Source organism: Lepidochelys kempii, chromosome 10, assembly GCF_965140265.1.
Source record: "Lepidochelys kempii isolate rLepKem1 chromosome 10, rLepKem1.hap2, whole genome shotgun sequence".
Classification (NCBI taxonomy): Eukaryota; Metazoa; Chordata; order Testudines; family Cheloniidae; genus Lepidochelys; species Lepidochelys kempii.
In genome coordinates this window covers 47,439,546-47,467,302 of record NC_133265.1, presented here as the reverse complement: position 1 = coordinate 47,467,302, position 27,757 = coordinate 47,439,546, and the positions used below count along the sequence as shown (strand labels likewise).

Below are 27,757 nucleotides of genomic sequence, written 5' to 3'. Positions count from 1 at the left end.
GTATAACGCCCCTAATACGTGCGCGGCCCCTTCCCCACTCTATGGAGTCTGTGTGCAACCCCCCTTGTGCACAGTCCGCTCCACCAGAGGATATGCAACCCGCCAGTGCGCGCAGCCCCCTTCCGCACCATATCAACCCGCCCCATGTGTGCAAACCCCGACCTGCCCAACCCTTTCCCTTTCCCCACTATTGGTAGCCTATTGTTTGTGCAGCCCACCCACTTCCCCAGGTATGCACAACCTCCCAGGCGCGCCGCCCCCTTCCCGTAGCAACCTCCCGTCCTACCACACCCGCCCCTCATGTAACGCCAGGCCCCGCCCCCACGCGCGCAACCCGCTCTCCCTCAGGTACTCGAGCGCACGCGCACACTCCCGCGCGCCGTCAGACAGACGTTACAACGGGCCCCGCCCGCGCGCGCGCGAACCTCGCCGCGTCTCTTTCTCCTGGCGGCGCATGCGCTAGGGTTCACCCCGCTTGTGAGGTCACAAACTCTGTTTGTCACGTAAAAGAGACAAGTCGATGCCCCGCCCAGACTGAGTGGGGCGCACGCGCAGTCTCGCTCCCGGAAGTGTCCCGTTCCCAGGGAGCAGGAAGCGAGCGAACAAACGGACGAGCCGGCGCAGGCAGGGAGTCGGACGCTGACCCTGCCATGTCGGCTTACGACACCAATCCGTTCGCCGACCCGGTAGACGTGAATCCCTTCCAGGTGGGAGAGCGCGTCCGAGCCCCGCGGCTCCCCGTCCCCTGCCCCACCGCCAGGACGTGGCGCTGAGCGAGGGGCCGCCTGCCAATGGTGGGGCCGCTGTGACCCGCGCCGCCCAATCAGGGGCGAGAGGGCGGGACTGATGGGGGCATAGGGGAGGCCCGATCCTGTGGGGCTGTGCCAGCCCCGGGGGGAGTCCCAGGTCTGCGACGCGTATCGGGGGAGGCGGGACCCAGCAACAAGTCGGGGAGGTTCAACGCTGCTCTGCCCTGCCCTGCCCCGCCCCCCCCCTCCCCACCCCAGTACCTGCCCCATCAACTCTCCGTTCCTCCCACTCCCCCCCGGGGTCCCTGCCCCGTGCTCCACCCTCCCCTAGCGCCACAGCCTGCCTGGTGCCTGCCGCTTGTGCGCTCCCCTCTCGGCTCTGTACAGTCTGGGGGGCCTAGTTCACCCACCTCGCAGTGCCATGCACCTCACCCACCATGCACCTCAGAGCCCCCCTTTCTGCGGCCCTGACCCAACAGGACACTGCTCCAAGTCGCAGCCCTGCTGGGTTAGGGCATGCTCAGTGCCTTGGGAGAAGTAGGCATTGGCTGGGACAGTGACGGGCTCCTGGTTTTGCCAGTGGTTCACAGGTGTAGCTCCCATTCGCTTTTCTGGGTGTTGCAACCACATGCGCGAGGGCAGGCTTAGGCCTTAGTCTCATACACAAATATAGATGAGCAAAATGTAAACCACTGATCTAAATTAATCTGAGACCGCATTATTTGTATTACGACCCCTACTGAGAGGAGAGGCTCCATTGTGCTCGCTGATATTCCATACACATAAGAGATGCTCTCTGTTCCAAAGAGCTTACAATCTAAATAGACCAGACAAAGCGTGGGAGAACAGTAGTAGTATCACTCCTATTTTATAGAGAGTTAAGCAATTTGCCCAGGGTTATGCAGGACGTCTGTGGGAACTCTGGGAACTGAACTCAGATCCAGTGTATTAACCACAAGATTGTCCTTCTTCTTTTACCTTCTTGAAGCTTATCTTGGGAAATAGTCTTTATTAAGAACAGACACTGTATTTCAAGTGCATCCATGTCCTGTGGCCCCTTTTAGGAAAGATCACTGTTCCTTTTGTATTTTAAGGGCTAGTGGTTCCCAATCTTTTTGAGCAGCTATTTCCACTTATTAGGTTAATATATTGGCTGTACCAGCCAGTGCTGGCTGTCTCCCATTCAGTTACGCTGGCAGTCACCCACCATATTGTGAAAATATGGTTTGTAACTGGCCCAGCTCTGTCGTAGACACCTTGTGGCATGTTCTCCACTTACTGTAACCAGTTCTATGTTGGAGCGTACACAGCAGTGTGAGTGAGAGGAGAATCAGGCCCATTGAATGAGTGTGTGCAAGTGAATGGGAGTCGATCATGGGACAGTATTAGGATGTAGTCATCGAGGCTCATAGTGTACCAGCATTGCCTCGTCTACATGCATATTCTTGTGGTAAATGTGCATACCACGCTCTTGGTTCAAAGAGCGCACACTTTCTTTCTGCAAAATTTATTCTGATGAGTGAATGAGACATTAAAATCTCTCTGGGTGTACATGACATGGTGTCAGTTACTGTGATGCAGTGGTACAGGAGAAAGCTTTAGCAACACTGGATTGCAAGTGTCAGGACAGAGTTGTAGGTATGTTAAATATTCCTGTCAGATAGTTGCATTGCTGCACTGTGGCATAGCAGCTGTTGGTTGGTTCACATTCTGTGTTGACTTGTGCAATGTTATGTCCATATGTTCTAGGGGTCCTTCTCCTCTGGCAGTACTGCTCAGCATTCAGAGTTAAGTGTGTATTCTAACAGAGGTTTAGCCTTGGCAGCCTAAGAGAAAGGACTTCTTTCTGAGGTGCTCTGGAATCCTGCAAACACTCTAGATGTTGCCTGGATTCTTTCTACGCTGAGTTGATGTCTGTGTGTGCTGCCTTGAAACCTGCATTTATTTACCTAGGGAGTTGGTGGAGGGTTCCAAAAACAGTCTGTTGACCCTGAGTAACATGGCTGTAGATGTGAAGATAAATGTTAACACTTCACATTTCAGAAATTTGTTTCTATAAAAAGTTCTTTACCTTTATTACATGACAGAAAAGTATCAGGGTATAACAGGAAGCTGCATCTTGGTGCATATCCTCTTATTTCATAGACAGCTTTTGTGATATTGCAATCTGGTGAGCCAGCAGTAATTAAAATCCTTAATAACAAGATTTTGAGTTCATTATAAACACAAGGGGCGTAGAAAGCAGAAATAATCTTAGGTTTCAGAGTAACAGCCGTGTTAGTCTGTATTCGCAAAAAGAAAAGGAGTACTTGTGGCACCTTAGAGACTAACCAATTTATTTGAGCATGAGCTTTCGTGAGCTACAGCTCACTTCATCGTGAGCTGTAGCTCACGAAAGCTCATGCTCAAATAAATTGGTTAGTCTCTAAGAAATAATCTTGTGCATACTCAAATGAAAACAGAAGTATTTGCTGGGGTGTGTTTGAGAACTAGAAGTGGCTCATGATTTTTTTAATCACCTTTATTGGGCACATTTAGTGGCTTGGAAATATGGATATTGTCAATTTGCATACGGGGGCGTGTAAATACTCTGTTGGTTTGTGCATCATCATGCTGCCACAGAATCATTGACCAAACCGGGCTGTGCTTGAGTTTAGCTCATTGTTCAAACAATAAGATCAGATTGCCATCCTAGAGTCGCCTGCCTCTAGATTCTGTCTTCTAATTTTTTTCAATAATTCATGTAATGCAGGTGACAGAGGAAGTCAGAGGTGTGTATTTGCGCTGGGTGTATGCCAAAGGAATGCTTTCCATTCCTGCTGAATAACTTCAGTTTCTTATATTCCTTCTCTCCATGCAGTCAAAGATAGCTTCAATTGTCTGTCTGTTTTTCCAATGGGGTTCTTATTCATCCACTGTGAGGCTCCTTTTTTGGGGGCGGGAAGGGGCGGTTCTGTCTTATGTGACTAGTATAATATGAACTTTTCTGGACATGCTGTGTCTAATGTAGTGAGCAACCTGGGGGAAAAGATTCTGATCACTTGTCCAAGGGCAGCTGAAGCTTCAAATTTGGTTGTCTGGCAAGAATATGGGCTCATCCTAATTTTAAGTCTGTGGTATCATTAAGTAAATTAAAACAAAATATTGCAGTGTGACTGTAGCAAAGAATTAAGTCACTTTCTTCTAACACTGAACAAAGAGCTTTATTGGAATCAGAAAAATAGCAGCATCACTTAAGCTTGTCTGTGGCTTCTGACTACAACTTTCCCTGGCCCTCATCCAATCTGATTTCCTGTTACAGATTAAAAGAAAGGGTACAGATATCTTCACAGTTGTTCCTGTAGTTGTTTAATGACATTTCTTTGCATTCTGCATGTTCTGTTTTGGACTGTGGGGTCAGGGTTTCTCATTCATGTTCTCTGTTTTCTAAAGCAAGTGATTCTCACTTGGGTTTATGTTCAATTTTGAGTTGCTTTAATATAGATGAAAATGCCACTGCCACCAGCAGTCTGATGGACTCAGAAGAGAGCCTATGTAATCTGTTTCAGTTTCAAGTAAAAACTCTAATGGCTAAATAACTTTGGAGCTACCCGGAGTTCTTACACAGAGCGCAGACCTGAAGAAGAGCTCTTTGTAGCTTGGAAGCTTGTCTCTTTCATCAATAGAAGTTGGTCCAGTGGAAGTTGTTACCCTCATCCACCTTATCTATCTAATATCCTGGGGCCAACACTGCTACCACAACACTGCAAATAGCTATAGACGTCCATTTGATTGAAATCTAGATCATGGTTATGCAGAATAGCACTAATCCAGTTTGGCATTTTAACAATTCACATATTGTGTTAATGGGCCAATTCTTTATCATACTTTTAATCCTTTAGACAGTATGTGGATTCAAATAATTGAAACCATATATATGATGGTGGTGGTTAACTGATAGCAGCTTTGGACACGTGGTCCTGAATTTTCTGCAGCTTTGCCCCTGAAGCCCCAGCAGTGTATTTACCCTTTGGGCCTCAGTCAGGTTCAGGACTGTCTATTGCTCTGGTTCTCGCACAGCAAACCCTCAAACAACAAGGTATCTTTTCCTTGATAAGTAGGAGATTTAATTCATAATACTGATAAGGTCAATCATGAAATGCACTGTACACTCATAGATGTGCTTGATTTGATCTCCTGAAAATCTGACTCTCATTCTGTGGTACATTCCAAAATGACAGCCAAATGACTTTTTGTTAATTTCCCCAGCAACCCAGTATACATGGCAGATCGCTCCAGAGTAGCGCATGTTTGCCTCAAAGGTGTAGATAAGAGCTTGAATCTCCAGCATCCTTTGGGACATAAATAACATTTTAAATTATAGTCAAAATAAATTCAAATTTCTTAAGAGGGTGGGATAATCTTTTGAAATACAGAATAGCAAGTGCAAAATTGTGACTGATGCCATGGTCAATAACAGCATGGGGAGGATTTTGACTTTACTTAAGCTTACGCACTGTCTACATGAACACCTCTACATTCAAGCCAGCCAGTTGAGATGTGAGCTCTTCTGCCTTCATCTCCGCAACTCCTAAAGCTGTCTTATTACCTTTGTGATTCTATCAGCTGACCCAGATTCCAGGTCTTACCAGAAGAGAGTACAAGTTTCCCATCCTGCACAAACCTGATGTACTCCAATTCTTGCTCAGCCACAGAAGTTTTTGGCTCTATCAGCTAGCATAGTAATAAAACTAGCTTTTTGTATGTATTTGTGATGCTTGCCTTTAAAAGAAACACACGGTCTTTGCAACTGAGTCTCTAAAAGTTTTTTAGTCTGTGTTAGTAAAGTTTGGTCCAAGATCAAGGCCATTTGGGGCTTGCAAACTGTAGCATGAAGTAAAGAACTAAAATCCTGTTTATTGACTGTATATGGGAAGCTAAACAAGGTAGTAAATCTTTGAGTCTCCTCATGGCATCTCACAGAGCAATCTAGCAATATGCGTCTTGTGAACAAAGTAACACTTTTTGCTTCCATGAGTTTCACGTGAGCAGCATGTGGGGAATGAAAAGATCTTACTCTCGCTTCAAAGGACTGACATTATCAAATTCTTCTTGTACTTTCTAGGAACTACCAAGCATTTCATCTTTCGGATTTGAAACCTAGGGATAGCTTACAATGACTTCTAGAAAGCGTTTCCTAAATCAGCAGCTCCCAAACTTTGATTCACATACCACCTTAAAAAGTTGTCAGGTGAATTGACAGAATATCAGATTCAGAAACCACAGTTTGGGAACCCCTGGTATAAATATCTCATACTTTTAACAGGTTTTAACAACGCTCCACTGTGCCATGTGCTTTAGGAAGTGAGAGAAAGAGATTTAAGTGTAGCCACCTTGGTTCTGTTAGAAACAGAGCAAAAGTTAGGCTAACTATAACCCTAATAACGCAAGACTTGCAAAGGCAGGATTGGGAAAAGCGTATGGAAAATTGCTAAGCTGTCTGACCTTGTTTTTAGACAAAATAGAATGTATTTGTAGCAGAAAATCAATAATAATAATAATAAGATATCAGGAAGGAAAACGTATGAACAAAGTGCAATTGCTATTCGTCAATGCCTGTAACGAAAACTACAAATATCTGTGATAAACCGCTTGTTGTTCGGAGACTTGTCTAAGGCCAGGGTAACTCCTGCCTTGCAGTCTCCCCCTGCAATTGCTTGAAATAAAAATTGTCTGATTTATTGCATCCAAACAGAGAGAGAGGATTTGTTTTCTTCCACAGTAGCTACCATGTTCTAACTAACATGTTTTAAAAGTCTAGTGTAGACAAGGCATACTGCCTTCAAGGTGTGCAAAACTGGTCAAGTTAAAGTGTGAGGGGAGCTAATGCATCCTCATGTCACACCTAAATTCTAGCCTAGACAAGAATCCATGTCTCTGATAGGAAAAGGACAGTGCTCTTGCAGGGTTTAAGAGGGTTATTGAGTTTTGTGTGATATGGGAAGGAGGAAGTGTCTGGAAAGGAAAGACATGTCAGAAAGACAAGTCAGAAAACTCTTTTTCCTTCTCCAGGTAGAAGCTGACCAGATTCTTGTTAGCTTCACTTTGCTACTTGGGAAAGCCATGAACAGATGCAGAGAGGGTAGGACTACCTGTCCATGCACTCAGGAAGACAGCACTGTCAGAGTTCACATGTGGAAGGTTTTCTTAGGATTACAAAGGAATAGGAATTGAAACTTTGATTTAAAAAAAGGCTAAATTCTTAAGAAATTGATGGCTTAGGCTCCTTCCTTCCCCCAACCGCTCCATCTCCCAGGCCATTTGTGGTTAAATCCAATGAAGGTGTATTGTCTGCACACTTGGTTAAACTGGTGCTCTTCTTCCGCATGTGCTTCACCCTATGGATGAAGTGGTTGAGTAGAACATGCACCCTTTGTTCTGAGAATCCCCTGCCTGCAGAATTGCTCATATATATAGATTCCTTGGAATGTTTCTGGTACCCTATTCTGCCTGGTGAATTCAATTCAGCATCTAAGAACCTGTACCTGTTTCTGAGATTTCATCCTGGAGTGATTCATAAACTTGTGTAACCAGTTAGGCAGGGAGTGTCTAATCTCTAGATGTGTCTAAAGTTACCCATTAAACGGAGCTTTTTTTATATACACTTGATCAGAAAGCTGTACTGGAAGGCAAGAGACCTGCCTACAGTATGTTTGAGACAAGTCAATTGGCTTTCCCAGGGTTTACAGCTCTGATGTCATGGAGCTTAATCAACAGGAAACTTGGCTGACCTTTACATATCTGATTTTGCTCTTCCTCCTCCCCTGCCCAGCCTAGCCATTACTTTTTGCCCCATTAACAACAAAAATAAAATGGCTTGTGCTGATAGATACATTGGTTGCTGGAGAGGAGAAAGCACCTTGCTTAAGCAGAACTCCAAAGGTAAAATTACATGGCTGTTCAGTTTGTGAGCAAGGCTTCTACAGAGAAGCAACTGTACATAATTTTATCTTTGGGAGAAAGGATGCTTGAGGGTCAGCAGCAGTCAGTGTCTGGGCTGTTAAAGGGAGAACCTTTAGCAAGACACAGCTTTGCTGTGTATACCTGCTTTCATACAAACTGCATCACACGAGACTTGGGTTAAATAATGTTCAACAGAGGGAAGAAGAAAGTTGTCTTCAGAAGACATAGAGGTTTTGCATAGCAGTATGATTATGGGAAGGGACCAAAAGGAGACTGGCACTGAGTGGAGGAAGGAGAAACTGATACTCCAGCTGAAATCTGGGTTTAAATTTACAAGTATGATAGTGTGATCAGTTAACCTGAAACCATAGGCTCACCCTTCATAGCTTTTTTGCCTTGTCAGAATGGCTGCTTTGGGAGATAGTTCGGTACTCCAGAAGAGGGCTGCATGAATCAGTTTGTGGTATCAGATGTCTGTCACCAAGCACATCTTTCTACCTGAAAATTGGTTCAGCTGCTCTCTGCTGCACTTGATTGAGACTCTGTCATCCTGAGGACACTGGAGCCTTATGCAAAGGCAGACTGCAGCATCATCTCAGCATGGACTACCAGTTTCTTCAGCTTTTACAAAAGGCTTCAGGGTAGCTGTTGTCTAGTGAGTAAAGTTCAGGGATGAGAGGAAATCTAGGTCCTAGTTGGCAACTGTGCTGCAGACTGATCTCTGGTAAATTAATCTCTCGGCCTCAATTTCACTAAGTGCTTACGACATGGTATTGCTTTCAGAAGCTCTAATCAGTCACTGGTTTTGTTTAGCTTGACAAATATAAGGAACATGTGGAGCAGGTTGTCTAGAGGCTTTCTCTTTTTTTCCCTTTAACTCCTACCTCTGTCTTAAGTCCCTTTCCCTGTTCTCTTTCAGGATCCCTCAGTGACACAGCTGACACATGCTAACCAAGGCAGCTTGGATGAATTCAATCCCTTCTCTGAGAACTCCCGGCTGGTATGTGGCTCATGTGATTGCACCAAATATCTACATACCTGTTGTTGTATCAGGAAACTGGGTCCTCTGATAGAGGGGACTATAAGATGAATGAGGCATTCACAGATCTGTCCCTACTGGACAGTGACTGTGTTACATACATGCACAATACACTTCTCATGAGACTCCCAAGAGCAGAGCACTGATGAGCTCCCTGCAGGAATTCTCATGGCCAATGCAATCCCAAAGTGGGAAGCAGAACAAGTCTCATGCCAAGGGATATAATTAGGGCCCTACCAAATTCACAGTCCATTTTGGTCAATTTCATGGTCATAGGATTTTTAAAATCGTAAATTTCACAGTTTCAGATATTTAAGTCTGAAACTTCACGGTGTTGTACCTGTGGGGGTCCTGACCCAAAAGGGGGCCATAGAGGACGTTGCAAGACTATTGTAGGGGTTGCGGTATTTCCACCCTTCCTTCTGCACTGCTGCTGGCGGCAGCTCTGCCCTCAGAGCTGGGCTCCTAGCCAGCAGCCTCAGAGCTACCTATAGCTGGGGGAAGTTCTCAGAGATAGGTCTGACCTGGCCCAGGGAGCGACCCCTATAGGGGAAGAGGAAGTCCCATCCCTCCCCAGCCTGGCTGGGACTAGCATCCGGAGACCGGAGCATGGTAAGAGCCCCCAGCCCTGCCCCTTCCCTACACTAGCCAGATTTCACAGGGGAGATCAGATTTCACAGTTCATGATTCAGAAACATAAAATAAAGATGCTTATGCAGGATGGTGCCTGGTGTACCTGGGACTCCAGATCTGCCTTCCAATTTGGCACACACCTACTTGAAGGCACTTGGTGTTCAGCGATTCCCAGAGCTAATTGGAGCAGTGTGTGTAATGCTCATTTGCTGTGTCACTCTTCGTCTAGACAAATGGAGCTCAGACAGTTCCAGCGACGCAGCCTGCTGGCCCTTCGCAACCCGCTGTCCTACAGCCATCTGTGGAACCCACTCCACAGGTAGTATATCCAGCCTCCACCTTTCTGCTGAATGTCTGTAGAGCTCATACCTTGGCTTCCGCCAAGCAAAACTATTGGAATACAAACGAGCCTCTATCATCTTACAGGCCATCAACAAGACTTTCCTATAGGGATTGGATTAATTTGGGTGGGGTATGGGAGGCTGCAGCTGACCAGCTCTGCCCTCATTTGTATTTATTACTTTGATTGGCATTGCAATGGGGACTATTTAATAGCCTTGCAAATAATTCTGAGAAGTAGACCATGTAAAGCCCCCATGTCTTTCCCTCTGCTACTGAAACTAACTCTGTTTTTTGTCCCATTCTGCTTGGCCTTCTCGCACAGTGCCACCCATAACTTGTTAACGGTGTTAGCTTAGTTTCAGGGAGTGAATAGCCACACTCAGCTCTGTGAGTGTGGACACAGTGCAGTTGTGTGTTGCAGCTGCTGCTTAGACAGGCCACCAAGTACCAGCCGCCAAGGTTCATCTCAGCGAGCAAGAATTCAGAGAGACAGAGGCTGCTAGGAGAAGATTTCAGTTCTCAGAATAGCAACAAGGTAAAAGAGATCCAGGGGAAGGTAGGCAAAGTACAGAGGAGAGAGGGGGCTTCACTGCCTTTTTCTTGGACCTCCAAAATCTCCTATCCCAGGTTGGGAGGTTGCCTCTCTTTAGACTCGCCATACTCCGTAAACCCCAGGAGTCCACTGTCTACTCTTCATTGTAAGGACCTCTTAGCTTTGCCTTTACACCTCACCACCAGAGCAGACTTGGGCTCCTGGCTCTTGAAACAAATTGGTGCTAATTTGGAAAGGATCCAGAATGGGTAATGAGAGAGACTCTTGGGGAGAGGGAGTTCTTATCTTGTTTGTTTTGTTTAAATTATCTTAGTGCTGGTGAAAGGTCCCAGATTAGCAGCTCTGAAGCCCTCTAGTTATCCATGGGAGGGTGGGGGGGGGGGGTAGCAGCAGTGCAAGTTTTCCCCACCAATGTGTCCTTTTAAGGGGGAGACTGTCTTCATGGTTCATTCATAGAATCATAGAATCATAGAATATCAGGGTTGGAAGGGACCCCAGAAGGTCATCTAGTCCAACCCCCTGCTCAAAGCAGGACCAATTCCCAGTTAAATCATCCCAGCCAGGGCTTTGTCAAGCCTGACCTTAAAAACCTCTAAGGAAGGAGATTCTACCACCTCCCTAGGTAACGCATTCCAGTGTTTCACCACCCTCTTAGTGAAAAAGTTTTTCCTAATATCCAATCTAAACCTCCCCCATTCAGCCTTTGACCTCTCTGCTGAGTCAACTGGGGAAGGGGGTCATGGTGTAGGTGATTGTCTCCCTTCAGTCCCTCGTTGAGCAACACATTTCAGAGACCCCAGAATGGATTTCATGGGAAAGTGATTTGGTCATAGCTGGCCTGGGCTGAGTTTAAATGCAAAACCTAGGGCTGAAAGCCTCTAGGAGACCCAGGAAGAAAGCATAACAGCTAAACTAGAGCAGCAAAAGGATATTTGGTCCAGAAGCACAAGCTTCTGGGCATGCTGAGATTCTCAGTAGTTAATGTGAGGACAGCAAAAAGTAATGACCTTAAACAAACAGGAAAAGTGGATGAAGTAGCTCAAAAGACTCTCTCAAGAATGAGGTTTACTGGACAGTAGAATAACTTGCCAGAGAAGCTATGGAGTCATGGATCCACAGGATCTGTTCTGTGCTGAGCCTTTAAACCGGCTGTTGGAGGAGCCCCTTTAGCATGGCAGAACCCCAAAGGATCCCACTCCTTCCTTGAGGCTTGGTCATGCAGCCTCACTATCTCCTAGACTGAGTGTATGGGCTCCAGCCCTCCTGTTTCACACCATGAGCTCTGCCCAGTGAGTCCAACTGAAGTAGACTGTGTAGAGACTTGTCCTGTCTTCAGGGACTAATGAACCCAAGCCAGTATTTGCGGTGACAGCCAAGCAGCATTTTCAGAACAGAGTAGGATATTTTAGTCGGCTGGAACACGGCACTGGAAGTCCCTACGTTAGCATAGGGAAATGAAGGTTAAAGCATAAACCATTCTGGCCAAACCAGCATGATTCACAGCCAAGCTGTAGTGAGCTCCATTGCAGGCTCTCTATCTCTCCCTGACCTCCCTCAGTCAGTCCCAGGAGAGCAGCCAGAACCAGAAGCCCACGCTGTATTCCTTGCTGGTCACCCCCCCCCCCCAGTCTTTGTTCTTCAGGCAGCGCCATGCATGAGTCATGGAGCTTGAATTGTCTCTCTGGACCCCTTATTAATCTGAATCAGTTTCAAACAGTTCCTTGCCTACTCCATTCATTCCTCCCAGACAGCGAGGTGCCACATATACCAGTGTCTCCTATGCAGTTCCAGCAGCATTGTTAACCCTTTTGCCCCCACTGGGTAGCAATGCAAAGTATAGAGGGAAACTGAGGCACACACCGGCTTCATAAAAATATTCCAGAAGATTCCCACTTTGTCAGAGTCACCCTCATGGAAGAGATGGGCAACGAGAAGGGAGCTGCTGGTGGATTCTGTAGAAATCTATTACTAACATCTTACCACGATGCAGGCAGAAAGTTGAAGGAGGTCTCAGACCCAACCATGAATATTCTGCTTCTGAGATGTCCTCAGCCTTCTGAATGTTGCTGGAACACTCATTAGTGTGTGTGCATCCCCCACTTCCCTTAGGAAGGGACCCTCTCCCCACTGAATGACTCTTTGGTTCTGATTGCTTTTTGGTGACTCTCCATGCAGGCTGTAGTCTCAGCAGCCCAGGATGGACTCCTTCACCAACAGGAGGAGCTGGAGAGGAAAGCAGCAGAGTTGGAGAGGAAGGAGCGAGAGTTGCAGAGTAATGCAGCAAACTTTAATTGTGAGTAGTGTTTCTTTCCCTGTCTAAGAACCCATACTGTGCATCACACCTGTCTAAGCCCGAGTGTACAAGAGTTCCCCTGGCCTGTGCATTCTGAAGGGTGTCGGACCCCATTATATTGTGCTGGGGCTGAGTTTGCATGAGAAATGTCTAAGTGCCACAGCAATGGAAACTTACACACACCGTTTTAATGCAATTCTGAGACATCCCACAAGGGGGAGAGTGATAAAAGCTAAAGGCTGGGATTCAGGAGACCAGCTGTATGTAACCTTGATCCAATTGGACTTTGTGCTTCATTTTTCCTATAATGGTGTGTGTGTGTCAGGGTGGGGGGACTGCTACCTAGCTCAGTCCCATACTCAATCCGTTAGACCATGTGACACCTCTTACCCATTTGTCTCATGCACATGCTGATGTTCTCAGGCACTCACCTGTAAGTGGCTGTTTTATTATAGGTGGAGTTTGTGGTACCATCCGCAGTTACGGTTGCCTGCATTATAAGATCCTGTTTTCAGTTGCTTATAACTTTGCCAAACTTTTACTGTTCAGGCTAAAATTGTCCGTGCTGTGTGTGTGCCTAAGGCTAACTTTTTTTTGGAAAGTTTTAGCTAAAATGATTCAGTGATTTCTGAGAATGAGGTTCAGGAAAAATCCTTGTTTTATCCATGTTAAAATATTCTTTCAACTGTCTTGTTGTTATGGAGCTCTGTTGCTCCACGCTTTGGCAGCTTAGTTGCCCTGGTGTCAGTCCCCATAAAATTCACTAAAATTTGGCCAATTTTGAGCCTCTGAAAAGGCTGTTGGCACATGTTCAGTAGACCCTTGTTAGTTTGGCAGCAAAATTCTCAGAAGAGTCTGTCTGTACTGAGCATACCGCAGCCCAGAGAAAGAAGGCACAGGGAAAGAAGGGTCTATAACCACTAGACTTCACATCCAGGAGCCCTGAGTTTCTGTTCCTCTGCTGTCAGCAAAGAACTGCAGAACTCACTGGCAAAGCATCTGTCTCATTCCCTTCTAGTAGCTGGTCCACACAGAGGATAACAGCCTGCTACTACTTCCAGTTACACTGTTAGCTCAAGTGTTAGTGGTCCGTTCTGCAGATCTAAAGGTTTGAAGCCTGCTGATGATTCAAGCTGGTGGTCAGTATGGTTCCGCATAATGGGATTTTTGTCAGTGTTTTTAAAAATTAGGAGATTGTAGCCTTAATCTTTTAACAATTTTTTAAATGCCAAGTCAAGCATTCAGGTTAGGAAATGCCAGAATTAGGTTGCCCGTGTCACTGTAATTCAGCCCCCTTGTGAATACGCACTGATAGTCTTTAATTACATGATCACGTACTATTTCTTCCACAGAACCTTTGCCCCTTTCACTGTATAGGATGGATGGTGCCCTGGGAATGCAGCAGGATTGTGTGTAATGAAGGAGATAGTTGTCTGGGACACTCACCTTATTTGTTGTAGAAGTTGGAACGTGTGTAATCAATGAGAGAGGCAGGGTGGGCGAGGTAATATCTTTTATTGGGCTAACTTCTGTTGAAAGACAAGCTTTTGAGCTACAGAGCTGTCTCTCTTACCAACAGAAGTTGGTCAAGTAAAAGATATTATCTCACCCCCCCCCCCTTCTCTCTCATATCCTGTGACCAACTGACTACAACTACACTGTGTGCATGTAGTGAATGAAGCAGAGAATTGCAGAAGAAGAGAGTCTTATTGATAAGGAAATACAATCCATTTCTCCACAGTGGTATTCTAGCCCTGCCTCTGCCACAGATTTCCTGTGTGATGCTTGTCAAGTCACTTAAAACAAGCTTTTCACAGTTGCCCGCTAATTGTGTGTTCCTCAACTTTCTGGATGCACAACATAAGACACTTGGAGCCAGATTTACAGAAGTGCTGAGCACTCACAACTGCAACTGAAACCAGCTAGAATTGGGCTTTGGACACACTGTAGAGCTGGGTGAAATTTTTGTGGTGCAGTAAATTCCTTTAAAAATGCATTTTGGGGGGCACCGAAACTATTTGCAAATTGGGTGAATAGTGTTAGCCAAAAAAAAAAAATCCTGAAGAAGAAACCTGGAACTATCAACATGGTTCATTTTGAAATGTTGTTTTGAATTGACATTTTAAAATCAAAACAGTTTTTTTTTCCCGCATGTCAAGAAAAAACAAAAAATTGAGTTTTGGTTAGAAACTAAATGGTGTTTTTTGTTTTTGTTTTTTTTTTAATTTGGTTCGGCCACAGAACCAAAATATCAATTATTTCCTTGGCTCTAATATAAAGTGATATCTAATGCTAAGTAGGGCTGTCGATTAATTGCAGTTAACTCACGCGATTAACTCAAAGTAATTGCGATTAAAAAAATTTATCGCAATTAATCACAGTGTTAAACAATAGAATACTAACTGAAATTTATTAAATATTTTTGGATGTTTTTCTACATTTTCAAATATATTTTCTTACAATACAGAATACAAAGTGTACAGTGCTCACTTTATATTATTTTTGATTACAAATTTGCACTGTAAAAATAAGAAATATTTTTCAATTCACCTCATACAAGTACTGTAGTGTAATCTCTTTATTGTGAAAGTATAATTTTCAAATGTAGATTTTTTTTTTTTGTTACATAACTGTACTCAAAAATAAAACAATGTAAAACTTTAGAGCCTACAAGGCCACTCAGCCCTACTTCTTCAGCCAGTTACAAGACAAACAAGTTTGTTTACATTTTTGGGAGATAATGCTGCCTGCTTCTTATTTACAATGCACCTGAAAGTGAGAACAGGCATTTGCATGGCACTTTTTTAGCCAGTGTTGCAAGGTATTTACGTGCCAAGTATGCTAAATATTCGTATGCCCCTTCATGCTTCGGCCACCATTCCAGAGGACGTGCTTCCATGCTGATGCTGATCGTTAAAAAAAAATAATGCATTAATTAAATTTGTGACTGAACTCCTTGGGGGAGAATTGTATGTCTCCTGCTCTGTTTTACCTGCATTCTGCCATATATTTCATGTTACATCAGTCTCAGATGATGCACAGCACTTGTTCATTTTAAGAACACTGTCACTGCAGATTTGACAAAATGCAAAGAAGGTACCAATGTGAGATTTCTGAGGATAGCTACAGCACTCGACTCGAGGTTTAAGAATCTGAATTGCTTTCCAAAATCTGAGCATGGTGAGGTGTGGAGCATGCTTTCAGATGTCTTAAAAGACCAACGCTCCAATGTGGAAACTACAGAACCTGAACCACCAAAAAAGATGATCAGCCTTCTGCTGGTGGCATCTGACTCAGATGATGAAAATGAATATGTGTCGGTCCACACTGCTTTGGATCGTTACCAAGGAGACCATCATCAGCATGGACGCGCATATTCTGGAAAGATGGTTGAAGCATGAAGGGACACGTGAATGTTTAGCGCATCTGGCACATAAATATCTTGCGATGCCGGCTACAACAGTGCCATGCGAACACCTCTTCTCACTTTCAGGTGACATTGTAAACAAGATGTGGGCAGCATTATCTCTTGCAGATTGTAACCAAACTTCTTTGTCTGAGTGATTGGCTGAAGTAGGGCTGAGTGGACTTGTAGGTTCTAAAGTTTTACATTGTTTTATTTTTGAATGCAGTTATTTTTTGTACATAATTCTACATTTGTAAGTTCAACTTTCATGATAGAGATTGCACTACAGTACTTGTATTAGATGAATTGAAACATACTATTTCTTTTGTTTTTTACAGTGCAAATATTTGTAATTAAAAATAAATATAAAGTGAGCACTGTATCCTTTGTATTCTGTGTTGTAATTGATATCAATGTATTTGAAAATGTAGAAAACATCCAAAAATATTTAAATTATATTCTGTTATTGTTTAACAGCATGATTAATCTTTTTAATCGCGTGACAGCCCTAATGCTAAGTACTCTGGGAAATCAGGCCCTAGGTGTCTCACATTAGGCACCTTAAATTATTAGACATTTTTGACAACTTTGGCCTTAATCTCTCTGCCGCATTTTCCTAACTGTAAAATGGAAATAATGCCACCACCTTTTCTCACAGGGATGTTGTGCAGATAAATTAATGTGACAGCCACACATTGAATGAGGACAATACAAAGTAATATTGAATACCCATTCACTGAATGAGGCAGGGGAACAAATAGTATGATCATGTAATTAAAGACTATTGTAACACACACAAGAAGACCAAATTAAGGTTGCACAAGTAACCTTAATTCTGACGTTTCCTAACTCGGATGTTTGACTTTGCAGCCTTAATGTTCTTTTATTGGAATTTTTGTAATGTAATTTGATATAGTCTCATCTGAGTACCTTTCAGTAGCACACTAAGCAAAGTGAGTGACACCTGTCATGCGTGAATTGTGTGTGTAGTGTATTGTAGTGTTTAGATTCTGGTAGGGTTTTTTGTGTGTGTACTCACTGCTATGTGTGTTTAAAGAAGGCAGTTCCAAGAAGTGCGCTCCGCACTTGGAGCGGAAGATGATGTTTGTGATGGTCCTTTGTCCCTGCGGGAGTTTGTTCCACAGTCTTGGCCTAACCCCATGATATCAGAGGCCTCTAAAACAACACCTGACCTATTTCACTGGTGTCAGGTTCCTAGCAGTGTTTATCCATCCATGAGTGAAGCTCCTGATGCAGGTTCACTTTTAAGGCTCAGACTATTCAAATCAAATTTCTTGCCATGGTCTGGTTGCTACATCATCTTCCAAGAGTACAGTCTTAATATATACTGACTACTAGTCTGCTTGCTTGTGAATTATCGTGCTTTAGGGAGTCTGTCGAACCAGGGTACTCTCTTGAGGGATCTCTCCTTGTTTCCTTTTATAGCGAGACAGAACAATTGGCCACCCTTTCCCAAGAGGTGTCCAATCAAGCCATGTTTCTATCAGGACTTCTCTGCAGACATCCCAGCCGATCACCAGCGTACATGCAAGATGCTGTATTACTTGTGGATGCGTGAGTAACCACCTATAACTGGCACAATTGGGGAAACAGTGTTGAGCTAGAAGGACAATTTTGAATGGTTCTTTCTCAGGAGGCTTTCTATCAAATGCTGACTTTTCCATAGCAACTATTGATGCTGAAGTCATCTGTCTTAGTAGCTGTAAAATCCTGGTCCTCCGCTTTTTAAAGACAGATCTAAAAAAGACTCTAGTTAAATGCCTAGTTATTGGGCTCGATGCAGGTATTTCTAGATGAAATGCTGTGGCCTGTGTTATGTAGGACTACGTAATCATAACGGTCCCTTCTGGACTACGAAATCTATGAATCTGAAAGGATGGTGGATGTGTTTAACTATAATGCATCAGGGAACCCAAACTCTGCTCCCCTCTTGATATCTGTCTACAACATCCCACACAATTACTACTTTAGGTGGAAAATAATCACAGCCCCAGCAGGCAGTTAAGAAGAATTAAGCCTTTAGGCAGAGAGATAAGGAGCAGTATCAGATGGGACCCTTACAGTAAGATCCACCTTTCCATGCAGACAGCCCTTGATAGGGAAGGGAAATGCTGAAACTATGGCTCACGTGCTATCTAGTTTCTATAGACAATGTTGTGCATTGTGGTCCATGAGAGGGCAGTGATGCTTTGGTACTTTGTGGGTTTTCCGAGAGATTACTCATCTGTTTCCTTTCTTCTCTCATCCTGAACAGTTCATTCAGTTACCCTGCTTCTAAACCTGCTTGCCTGCCTGGCATGGTTCACCATCCACTCCTACAGAGGAGTAGACTTTGGTCTCTCAATCCTGTGGTTTGTTTTGTTCACCCCTTGTGCTTTCCTCTGTTGGTATCGACCCATCTACAAGGCTTTCAGGCAAGTACAGTTTTTCAGTTTAACAGGGATATGGCCATTACTGGGAGGAAGTGCTGTTTAATCTGATCATAATGTGTATTCCTGGGGGATTTTCCAAGTCTTCAGTACATTAGATAGACCAAAACCTCCCTTACAGACTGAATGTTGGGGGTGTGTGCTGCAGGTGTGGAAGAGAGATTGATCTTCTTGTGCTCACTGTGATGAGCTTAAACTGGATAATGTTAACGGTCCCTTCTCACGTTAAAATCTACAACCTATTGAGATGGATGTAGTGAAAGATCATCTGACTGCGGCTAAATGTGCCACATTAGACAGTAGAAACCTAAACTAACTCGGAAATGCCTGTCAATGAGACATTAACACATATCCAGTGTCCAAACCCCAGCTAATTATTTGGTCCTAGTTACTATTCATGCTCAGAAAATTCTTGACAGTAGTAGCCCAGTAAACTGGGTTGTATGTGGGTTGTATGTGGGTTTTACCATCCTACATACCATATGGAATGAGTGAGTGCATATTGCAGCCCCTGTGTTTAATTCTCTTGCTGCCTGGCTTCCTCTTGGTGCCACAATCCCTACCCTTCATGCAATCGTCAGCTGGAGGGAGGGTTCATTGCGATTGTTGCCCATTTATTTACTAAATGCTTTTTTGTGATTTGTATCGTGCGTCTGTCCTGGGGATTCCTGGATTTCACTCGCCCCGTCTCTCACCTTGCAGGTCTGACAGCTCCTTCAGCTTCTTTGTGTTCTTCTTGATCTTTTTCTGCCAAATTGCAATCTACATCATCCAGGCAGTTGGCATTCCTGGCTGGGGAGACAGGTAAGCATGACTTACAGTGTGTGCAATGCAGCCCTGAACTGGCACCTTCTCACAGGACTGCAGTTGTCTGAAGAGTTTCTGTTCTTTGCTTTTTGTTCTTAAAGCTGTCTGTTCTCTTCCATTTCTCTCTTGGTGCATGGCTTCTGCAGAGTTCAGCTGGGTGCCTTTCTCTGCCACGCTTCCTATTTTAGTCAAGTCAAAGGCATGTATTTCCTCTGCTGATATTGCCTGACAGTTCCCAATCACTCCTTACTGTGCTGTCTCCTGCTTTTTATTTCTAAATGTCTTTCTACGCCTATGTGGTGCCACGGCTTCAATGGAAATCTTGTCTGGCTACTCTAAAAACCCACATAGCCTGCTTTGGTGGAGGTGATATTCTATAGATCAGTATGTCTAATAATCTAAAGACTGGGTACCAGAATCCATCTGTCAGCAGTTCTGATCCCCTGTAAAACAAGAGCAGAGCTTTCTTAGTGTGCCGCTGCAAATTAAACTGAGACAGAAGTGGGGTGGTTTTTTCCAGCTCCACCCCCCACCCTCCCCCACTATTAACATTATGCATGTGAAGAATAGTGAAAAGGTCAGAGCTGGGAGCTTAGTTGTGGTGGCACCTTCAGGTAACAACTGCAGTGAAATCGCAAACTATTTTTGCCCACAGCCTGGAGAATGACTCCTGGGCAAAGTCTTCCCTCCCTCTCCTGGTTCTTTGACCCTATCACTGCCTTTTGAGTCACAGTCGGAACTCCATTTTTAGTCTGACTTGGGCAAGCACTCTGGTTCCCAAGAACCCACTGATCTGTAGAGAGAGCCTCTCCCAGACAGACAGTATTTTCATCAGTGGCTAAATAATGTGATTTGTGGTTAATGCTACTTGAACACAGTGTAAAATACACAGCTAATGAAACACGTCAAATATTTCCTTCTCGCCAATTGCTTCTCAGTCTCCTTTGGCAAAAGATGATCCAGTTTATTTAGCAGTTGAAATTAAATGTCCTTTTCTAACGGTGAGAGGAGGACTTTTGTCCAAATAGATAATTCTGGATTCTAGCTAGGTGTTTTAGTAGTCCTAATCCTTTGCACTTTATCAGGGATATGGCCATAAGGAACTCCAGGGATTAATCTCAGGAACTGGCATCTACTAAGGAGCTTTTTATCCAGCTCTTACACTGTGCTCCTTCATTCTATTTTCTTTGTTTCTTCCACTCCTCACAAATATTTCCCCAGCCTTGCAAGACTCTCATGAAAATACTGGCCAGGCTAGAAATCTACTTGCTTGTTCTTTCTCATGATGATAAACTAGCGAGTAGAATTTTACAAGAATACTTTATCCATAAAGGTGTTTATGAAGGTCCCAAGTGCTTTGATTCATGCATGGCAGCAGAGCCTGACTAGTGTGGGGGCTCTAACCATATGCGGAGGATATCTGAGGCAGGCAGGGTTAGCATAATACTCTGTGCAGGCGTCAGACTGCTTCTGAAAATGAGTGGGTCAGAATTGCTACAAACAAGTGCCCTAGCTGCATTCTGGGCCTCAAGTCCCACAATGTTAACTCTTTGGAGTTGGATTTTGTACCTTTCTGTGACCGTGGCCCAGTGATTCTCCTCCTTTCCCAAGTCCATTGTGCTTTTGGCCATTCTTCTCCAGCTAGCAACCATTTGTGTGTGTGCGTTCCACATTGGGTTTACTTTTAGGGTATGTCTATACACAGCAGTGTAAACCCAGGCTCAAGCCGAACCTCCCCCTCCCCACCCCCCCTCAGCCCCCTCCCCGGCATCCGCACACCAATTGTGCAAATTTAGGGTTTGGACGTAGGGTCCCAGGACCCTGCAGGGCTGGAGGGTCCGAGCCCATGTTAAGCTGGGACCTAGGGTCCAAGCCCTATTGCTTTCCTGTGCACACACAGCCCCATCTTGACTTGGGTCCCAGAAGTCCTCCAGACATATCCCAGAGTTCCTGGCGGCAGAGGAGTAGCAGTGCAGGCAGCCAGCACAGCGGCCGGAAGCACCATTACTGCCTGGCTCATTGTACTCCCTGATCCTGCTATGGCTCCTCGCTGGTGCACGGAGATTGCCAGGAGCAGGGAGCAAAGCTGACCAGTGGGTGGCAGCTCCCAGTTGCCAGGATGTTGGGGGTCATCCCCCCCAGCCATGCTGAGTCAGAAGCTCTGCCGCTTCCCTCCATGCCAGTAGCTGCTTGGTCCCACTGCACCCCCTGTCCGTGGCTCCCAGGTCCTCCCTGCTGCTGTGTGCGCAGGGGCGCCTGCACTTTGAGGGCAGTGAGTGGGAGCCAGCCCCCAAACTTCCCCCCAGGGAGCCCTTATCCCTGCCTCCTGGGGCACAGCGGGGGCAGGGATAAGGGATCCCCAGGGCTGCTGGAGTACATTGCACCCCAAGCCCTAGGGATGCACTTCACTGCTCTGCAGTCAGCAGCAGCCAGGCAGGGGGGAGGGGCATGTTTTTCCTCTGACATAAACTGTAGGTTTCAAACTTCAAAACAAATAAAAAACCAACCAACCAAAGACACCTTCATTGAACAGCCCATTTTAAAATTTAAGAATTGCAAAGTTTCAGTTTAATAGTTTGTCAGCCCTGGAGCCTGATGTCCTAATTCTCCTCAGAACAGGGACACCTGGGGATTTTCCCACTACTGTGACCGCCTAGAGCTGGAGAGCCCACTTCTCAGATTCGATGGCCGTTCAGTATGAAGCCTTCTCACACTACAGCCATTCTGTTGAGAGGCGCTAATTATGTAGCTGATGAACTTGTGCTCCTTATGGGCAGCTGAGTCCCATCAGTAGCAACACCACAATTAGGAAACAGGGTGGGCAGTAGAGTTTTCCCACAGTGCACCACCTTCCTAGGGCTAGAATGTCGACATGGGGGTGGAGGCGGGGGCTAGGCACTGTGGGATAGGGTTACTTTGACTCTTGTCCATGCACTGCAGTGTGAATGCCAGAGCCCTAGGTTTGAGCACAGGTCTGAAAATCCTTAACCTAGGGTGAAAATGCAGTGTAGACACTGAAGCCCAGGGTTCCCTGACACGGGTCAGCTGACTCGAGTCCCACTAACCCTAGGCTTACATTGCTGTGTAGACATACCCATACTGCACTGTGAGAAGGGAACTGTACAAGGGAATGGGAAGGCACCTCAGTGGTCCTTTTCAAAGCTAGTCTAGCATCTAGAATGGGTAACTTCCTGCAAGAGACTGAATTCAGTAAGGAATTTTTCCTGTGGTCTGATATTCCTGCAGCAGCTCCACTTGGCTGCATGTCCTCTCTGGTCCCTCAGTCCTCTTGTCATCAAATAACCCGAGTAACCTAGTGCTCTCCGAGAGTCTTGTCTGTTCTCTTGTCCCTGTGTATACCTGGTACTCTTCATGTGATGAGCCCTCTTTCTTACAGTGGTTGGATTGCAGCTCTGGGCGAGACAAGCACAAACTTGGCTGTGTCCATAATCATGATGGTGGTGGCTACATTCTTCACGCTGTGTGCTGTCCTCTCACTCTTCCTCCTAAAGAAGGTAAGTTACTGAAAGACAAGAGCAGCTCCAACTTAGATCCTGCATCCTAGGGGCAGCTCACCACCAGTAGCAAAGGATTTCCAGGTATTGAATCATAGTCTCTTCTAGAGTTTTTTGTGGTTAGTAACCAGCTTAGTTTCGAAGGAAGGATGAAAGTAGCAAGTTTGTCAAGAGCTTTTGGAAGGCATGTTTTCCTGTTCCTCCTCCTGGATTTGTAAAAGTCCCTCACAAGAAGCTGTGATGGAAACATAAGTAATCATGTGGGTGAGAAACTAGCTAAGAGACTGACAACAAAGTAGGAGGAATATGTTGTCTGTTTTCTATATGGCAAAAGGTTACCACAAGGCCAGCATTTAATATCTAGAAAAGCAGGGGAGAGCAGTGAAGTGGCAAGATTGGCAGATGCCATTTAGGTTAATTGAGACTAGAACATATTGTCAGGAAGTTCAAAGGGACCCAGACACAGTAGGAGACTGGGCAGTATGAGGACAGATGAAATTCAACATTGACAAAGGCAGGGAAATGAAACTGGCAGGCATCGCATGAACTGGTCTTAGACATTACAATTAATCTAGAACCCAGCAACCACTTGAGAAATCTTGGGCTTCATTGGGGATGGGTCACTGAAGGCCTGTGCTCAGTGTGTAATGGCAGTCAAAAAAGCAAACTATGCCCTGATGCATAAAGCATAGGAAAGAAAAGAACATTGGCAGGATCCTGCCACCCTGTGAATGAGATAGATGGTACAGCCTAGCCTGCACTGCTGTGCTTGGCTCTGTACAGCAGGGGTGGGTGGTGGAAAAGATTACAGCTATGTGCAAGAGACTTCCATACCAAGAGTCAGTGAAAAGATAGCGACTGGTTAGTCTAAAGAGAGGATGTGGTAGAGGTAGACAAAATAACAAATGGGCTAGAGAACAGAAATCTCATCTCTCTCTGATCACACTTTTATCCAGTGCATAATTGACCTGTTCACTGTCCCAAGATCTCAGGCCAAGAGCTAAGCAGAATTTCAGAAAAGATCAAACACTTACATGGATCATGAGAACAACCACAGTTACACTAGATAGGATAAAATATATAAGGGCTGTGAGTCTTCCTGGTTCAGGGAATGCGCCACTTGTTAGCTTCTTCCTAGCCCATCAGTTATGGGCACATTATTCCATAATTATCCATCAAGAAGCTTCTTGGACCTTCCCCTGAAGCATCTGGTCCTGACCAGTTTTGGAGATGGGACACTGGGCTGACCTGGGAAAGTAATTCTTACATTCCTCTGCCAAATACTTCAAAACCATCACCACCACATGGTGCCCATTTAAACTATGCCATGGTCTGCCCCCTGCAGCCATGAGCCAGTTCCCTCCCTCTACAGCCTGCTGTCTGGGAAACACATCTACCTCCTGTTGTCCCAGTTTTGCTCCAAACACGCCCCACCTGCCTTCCTCCTGCAGTATCTGGATGAATGTTTGCCAGATATCAAAGGCAACTGATTTGATACCTGGGGAATCTTGGAGGTGGAGGGCAGGGGCGTGAGTGAATTCCATAGTCGCTGCCTCCTTGAGTCCTAAATGACTCCTGGGATGATGTCCGCCTCTGTGCCATCAAGTACCATCATACCCAGGTCTCTTGTGTGACCCACAATGTTTAGGGGTCAGGAGGTCCCTGGTTATTCATCCTCCGCTGAGTTGAGTGCTCTACTTTGTAATGAGTGATGATCTCCTCCTCCTGAATCTTCCACAGCTGGTACTGGACGTGATTTGGCTGCCAGCCTCTCTTTTTGCTCGTGGCATCCCTTCGTGCCTGCAAGGCTAGCTCGTGATGGAACTAGGGGGAGAGGGATTTGCTAGCTTCCTGTGTGCTGTCCTGAGGTTCTGTCAGCGGCCGGAAGTCCCGTAGAGAGGTGGTGCTGGGGCAAAAGGGAGAGTCCTTTGGCTGACAGATTCTCTCTCCTTTCTCAGGTGCACTCTCTGTATCGCCGGACAGGAGCCAGTTTCCAAAGGGCCCAGGAAGAGTTCTCCCAAGGCATCCTCACCAACAGGAACTTCCAGAACGCAGCTGCCGGGGCTGCCTCTTCAGCTGCGCAGGGCGCTTTCCGGGGAAACTAGCCCTTCCCATGGGCACCTCCACCATGCCCTCTTCCCCTTCCTTTTCCATCACAACCTGATCTTAAGATGCACTTTCCACGGGCACCATGCTAACTCCATGACGCCGGCTGCTGAGATGAGAAGAGGTCTCTGTAGCATCAGCTCGTCTGCATTTCTGGCGACTAGTTCTTCTTTCCTTGCTTTGGGGTGGGGGGATAGGGAAATATTCTCTTAAATCAAATATAGCTCTCCTTATCCAGGACAGGTTCGACATTTCTTTTACTACCTCTCCTGCTTGCCCGTGCTCCAGTGATAGAGAGAGGAATCTCATCACTTTTTAGCAACTCTTCCATTGGGCTTTGCTCTGAAGGATTTATTTTGTAACTTACGTGAGGTGGGTGTTAATAAGGGAGAAAGCTGCCCTTTGTTTGAAACCTCTTACTGCCTGGCTCCCATGGGGTCCGGTTAACGTGTGGCATAAAGAGTGCTGTTGGGGAACTGTTTTTTGCCATCCCATCATGGTGCAAATCTCCCTCCCGCTTCTGTTTTTTCTCACCTTGGGGGAGGGTTCTACCCAAGGTTGTATTATGGAATCTTATTCCTGTAGCCCCCAGGAGATGTGTGGAGGGTTAATTAATGGGGTGCAGCCTTCACCATAGCCTTAAATCTTGTGGGGGTGGGGATAATCTCTGTACCTCACCAGCCACTGTAGCAGCATTTGAGAGACCAGCGGCTTCATGGGGGACTCTGCGGGGTTGGGTATGTGTCCCATGGGACTTAGGACGTGGTGCAGTGAATTGAGCCAACAAACCTTTTTTGAGAGGAAGTGATCTAGACTTTATACAGCTTGCTCAGCCCCTTGTGAGTGTGGTGCCAGGTTCAGAACACTACATATGCCTGCAGCTGGCCCTTCCTCTTCCCTGCCCAGCTTGTTCTCCACATTTGAGAGGATCGTCCCATGGCGCTTTGTGATTCCAAGGGAAATTCGTACGTTTCTCAAGAGAGAGAAGTCTTGGTTGCAGCATATTCCTTTTTGAAAGCAGTGTCTGTGCAAAACCCTCTCGGGGCTGTTGCTGGAAGCACTTGCCATCTTTTCTGGACTGCATGCCTCTGTGTTTGACCTTGAGCAACTGGTTAGTTCTTGAGGTGCACTCCTGAGAGCTCTTGAGATGGGGGGTGAAATCTGCACTTTCTTTAGATTTGTGACTTCTGCAGTGAAAAAAATACCTGCCCTTCACCAGCTGCTTTCTGTCTCCCCACCCCTTGATGGGTGTTGAATTTTTAGTATCCTGGTCTTACAAGCCCCTTTTCTAAGAGGGAAAAGTGTGGGGGAGATTCACTTCTCCACCAGCAGGCTGAAAAGGGATTAGGAGAGGGGAAAGCAGGAGTGCTCCTATGCACTGAAGAAATCCAGGAATGCTGGGAAAGAGTGGATAAAAGCCCTGAAAATAATGGTGTGATCATTTGCAAATTGCTTATAATTGATGATGACAGCATCGGTGTGGCTGTGCGATGCAGAAACTCCTCCCCAGACTCAGCCTTGATGCCTCTCTCTTCAGAGGCTGCGGAAACTCTTCAGGGCTTGCTGAGTGCATCTGGAAGCTCCTGGTCTGAAGTGTGTTCAAAGTAATTATTCAGCCTGTCTAGAAAGAAGAAAAAGGCCAGCCTCCAGGACCCTGAGCTGTTTGCTCCTTGTTGTTGCTATCATTGGCGTCCGTGCCACCCAGTCTGTTGAGAATTTTGCTCTTTCTGCAGAGGGATTGAGTGGAGTTGGGGCGGGGGGAGTCTACTGTGGAATTGGGACCCTTGGGGGTTTGCTTACATCCATATTTGATCTGGTTAACTAATCAAAACATAGTTAATTAATCCCTATCAGATTAGGGCCCAGGCCATTTGGTTTGTGGGCTCTGAGGAAGATGAAGGGCAGGGGAAAAATTGGGAGGAGCAAAGTGCTTGATACCTTCATGTGAACAAAGGAGCAGTTAGTTTCCATGGTGTGTGTTATATGGAAATAGTGACTGGGTCATCATTAACCACCCCCCTTCCAGGGTAATGGTAAACCAGGTCTGTTTGAGCTGATCCAGTGTACCTGGTGAGGTTTCCTCTAGCCTCTCACTTGTTTGAATGTACATGATGATGAAAAAATTAGACTTTAAAATCCCCCCCTTTCTGATGTATTTCCCTCTCTAATCTTTTCATGTAAAAATGTATATGTCAAGTCACACTTTTGTGCTTAAATAAAAAACAAAATAAACCTAACCCCCCAACCTTTCTGAACATCTCTGCTGGTTTGGAATGGCTCCCGTATGAGGAGAGATTAATAAGACTGGGAAGTTTCAACTTGGAAAAGAGACAACTAAGGAGGGATATGTCTGAGGTCTATAAAATCATGACTGGTGTGGCAAAAGTAAGTAAGGAAGTGTTATTTACTCCTTCTCATAACATAAGAACTAGGGGCTACCAAATGAAGTTAATAGGCAGCAGGTTTAAAACAAACAAAAGGAAATATTTTTTTCACACAAACACACGGTCTGACCCAGCATGGCCGTTCTTATGTTTCAGCTAGTAGTGATCACACCCATCCATTCCATACGGTAGCCACAGAAGTCCTAGGCTAGCTCAGAGGAGAGCCATATGAAGATTCATCTGAAGCATGTTGCTGTCAATGCTGTGCATTTTGGGGTGGGCCTCTCTATGGCGCACTGGTCATGGGGTGAGAATTGTTATTTTCCCTGAGCTGGCTTGCAGAGAGCAAAGTGGTGTCAGAGATCCATTGCGAATGAAGCCCTCTTCCCACTCTGTCCACATGTGCACTCTTGAGACTGCCTCTGCTTCAGGGTTTACCACGTTTATGGAAGCCAAGCTCACCGTCGGAACAATGAAACCAAGGGCTTGTCTACACTTGGAAAATTATCAAGATAACTACTCCAGAATGACAGGTTTC

At 45.4% G+C, this 27,757-nt stretch overlaps 1 protein-coding gene across 2 annotated transcripts; it reads left to right on the top strand.

Annotated features, from left to right (window-relative positions):
- Nucleotides 1-537: 537 nt before the first annotated feature.
- SCAMP2 (secretory carrier membrane protein 2) lies at nt 538-27,072 on the top strand. 2 transcript variants are annotated; one of them, XM_073363302.1, is made up of 10 exons: nt 538-707; nt 8,611-8,691; nt 9,593-9,682; nt 10,127-10,270; nt 12,434-12,551; nt 17,404-17,532; nt 18,233-18,385; nt 19,103-19,211; nt 22,612-22,729; nt 24,688-27,072. In XM_073363302.1, the coding sequence occupies exons 1-10, from the start codon at nt 651-653 to the stop codon at nt 24,832-24,834; spliced, it is 1,146 nt and encodes a 381-aa protein (XP_073219403.1). In that variant the 5' UTR covers nt 538-650; the 3' UTR covers nt 24,835-27,072. The 2 variants fall into 2 exon arrangements, with proteins under 2 accessions (XP_073219403.1, XP_073219402.1); XM_073363301.1 differs by lacking the exon at nt 10,127-10,270 and having other exon boundaries at nt 542-707.
- The last annotated feature ends 685 nt before the right edge of the window (nt 27,073-27,757 follow it).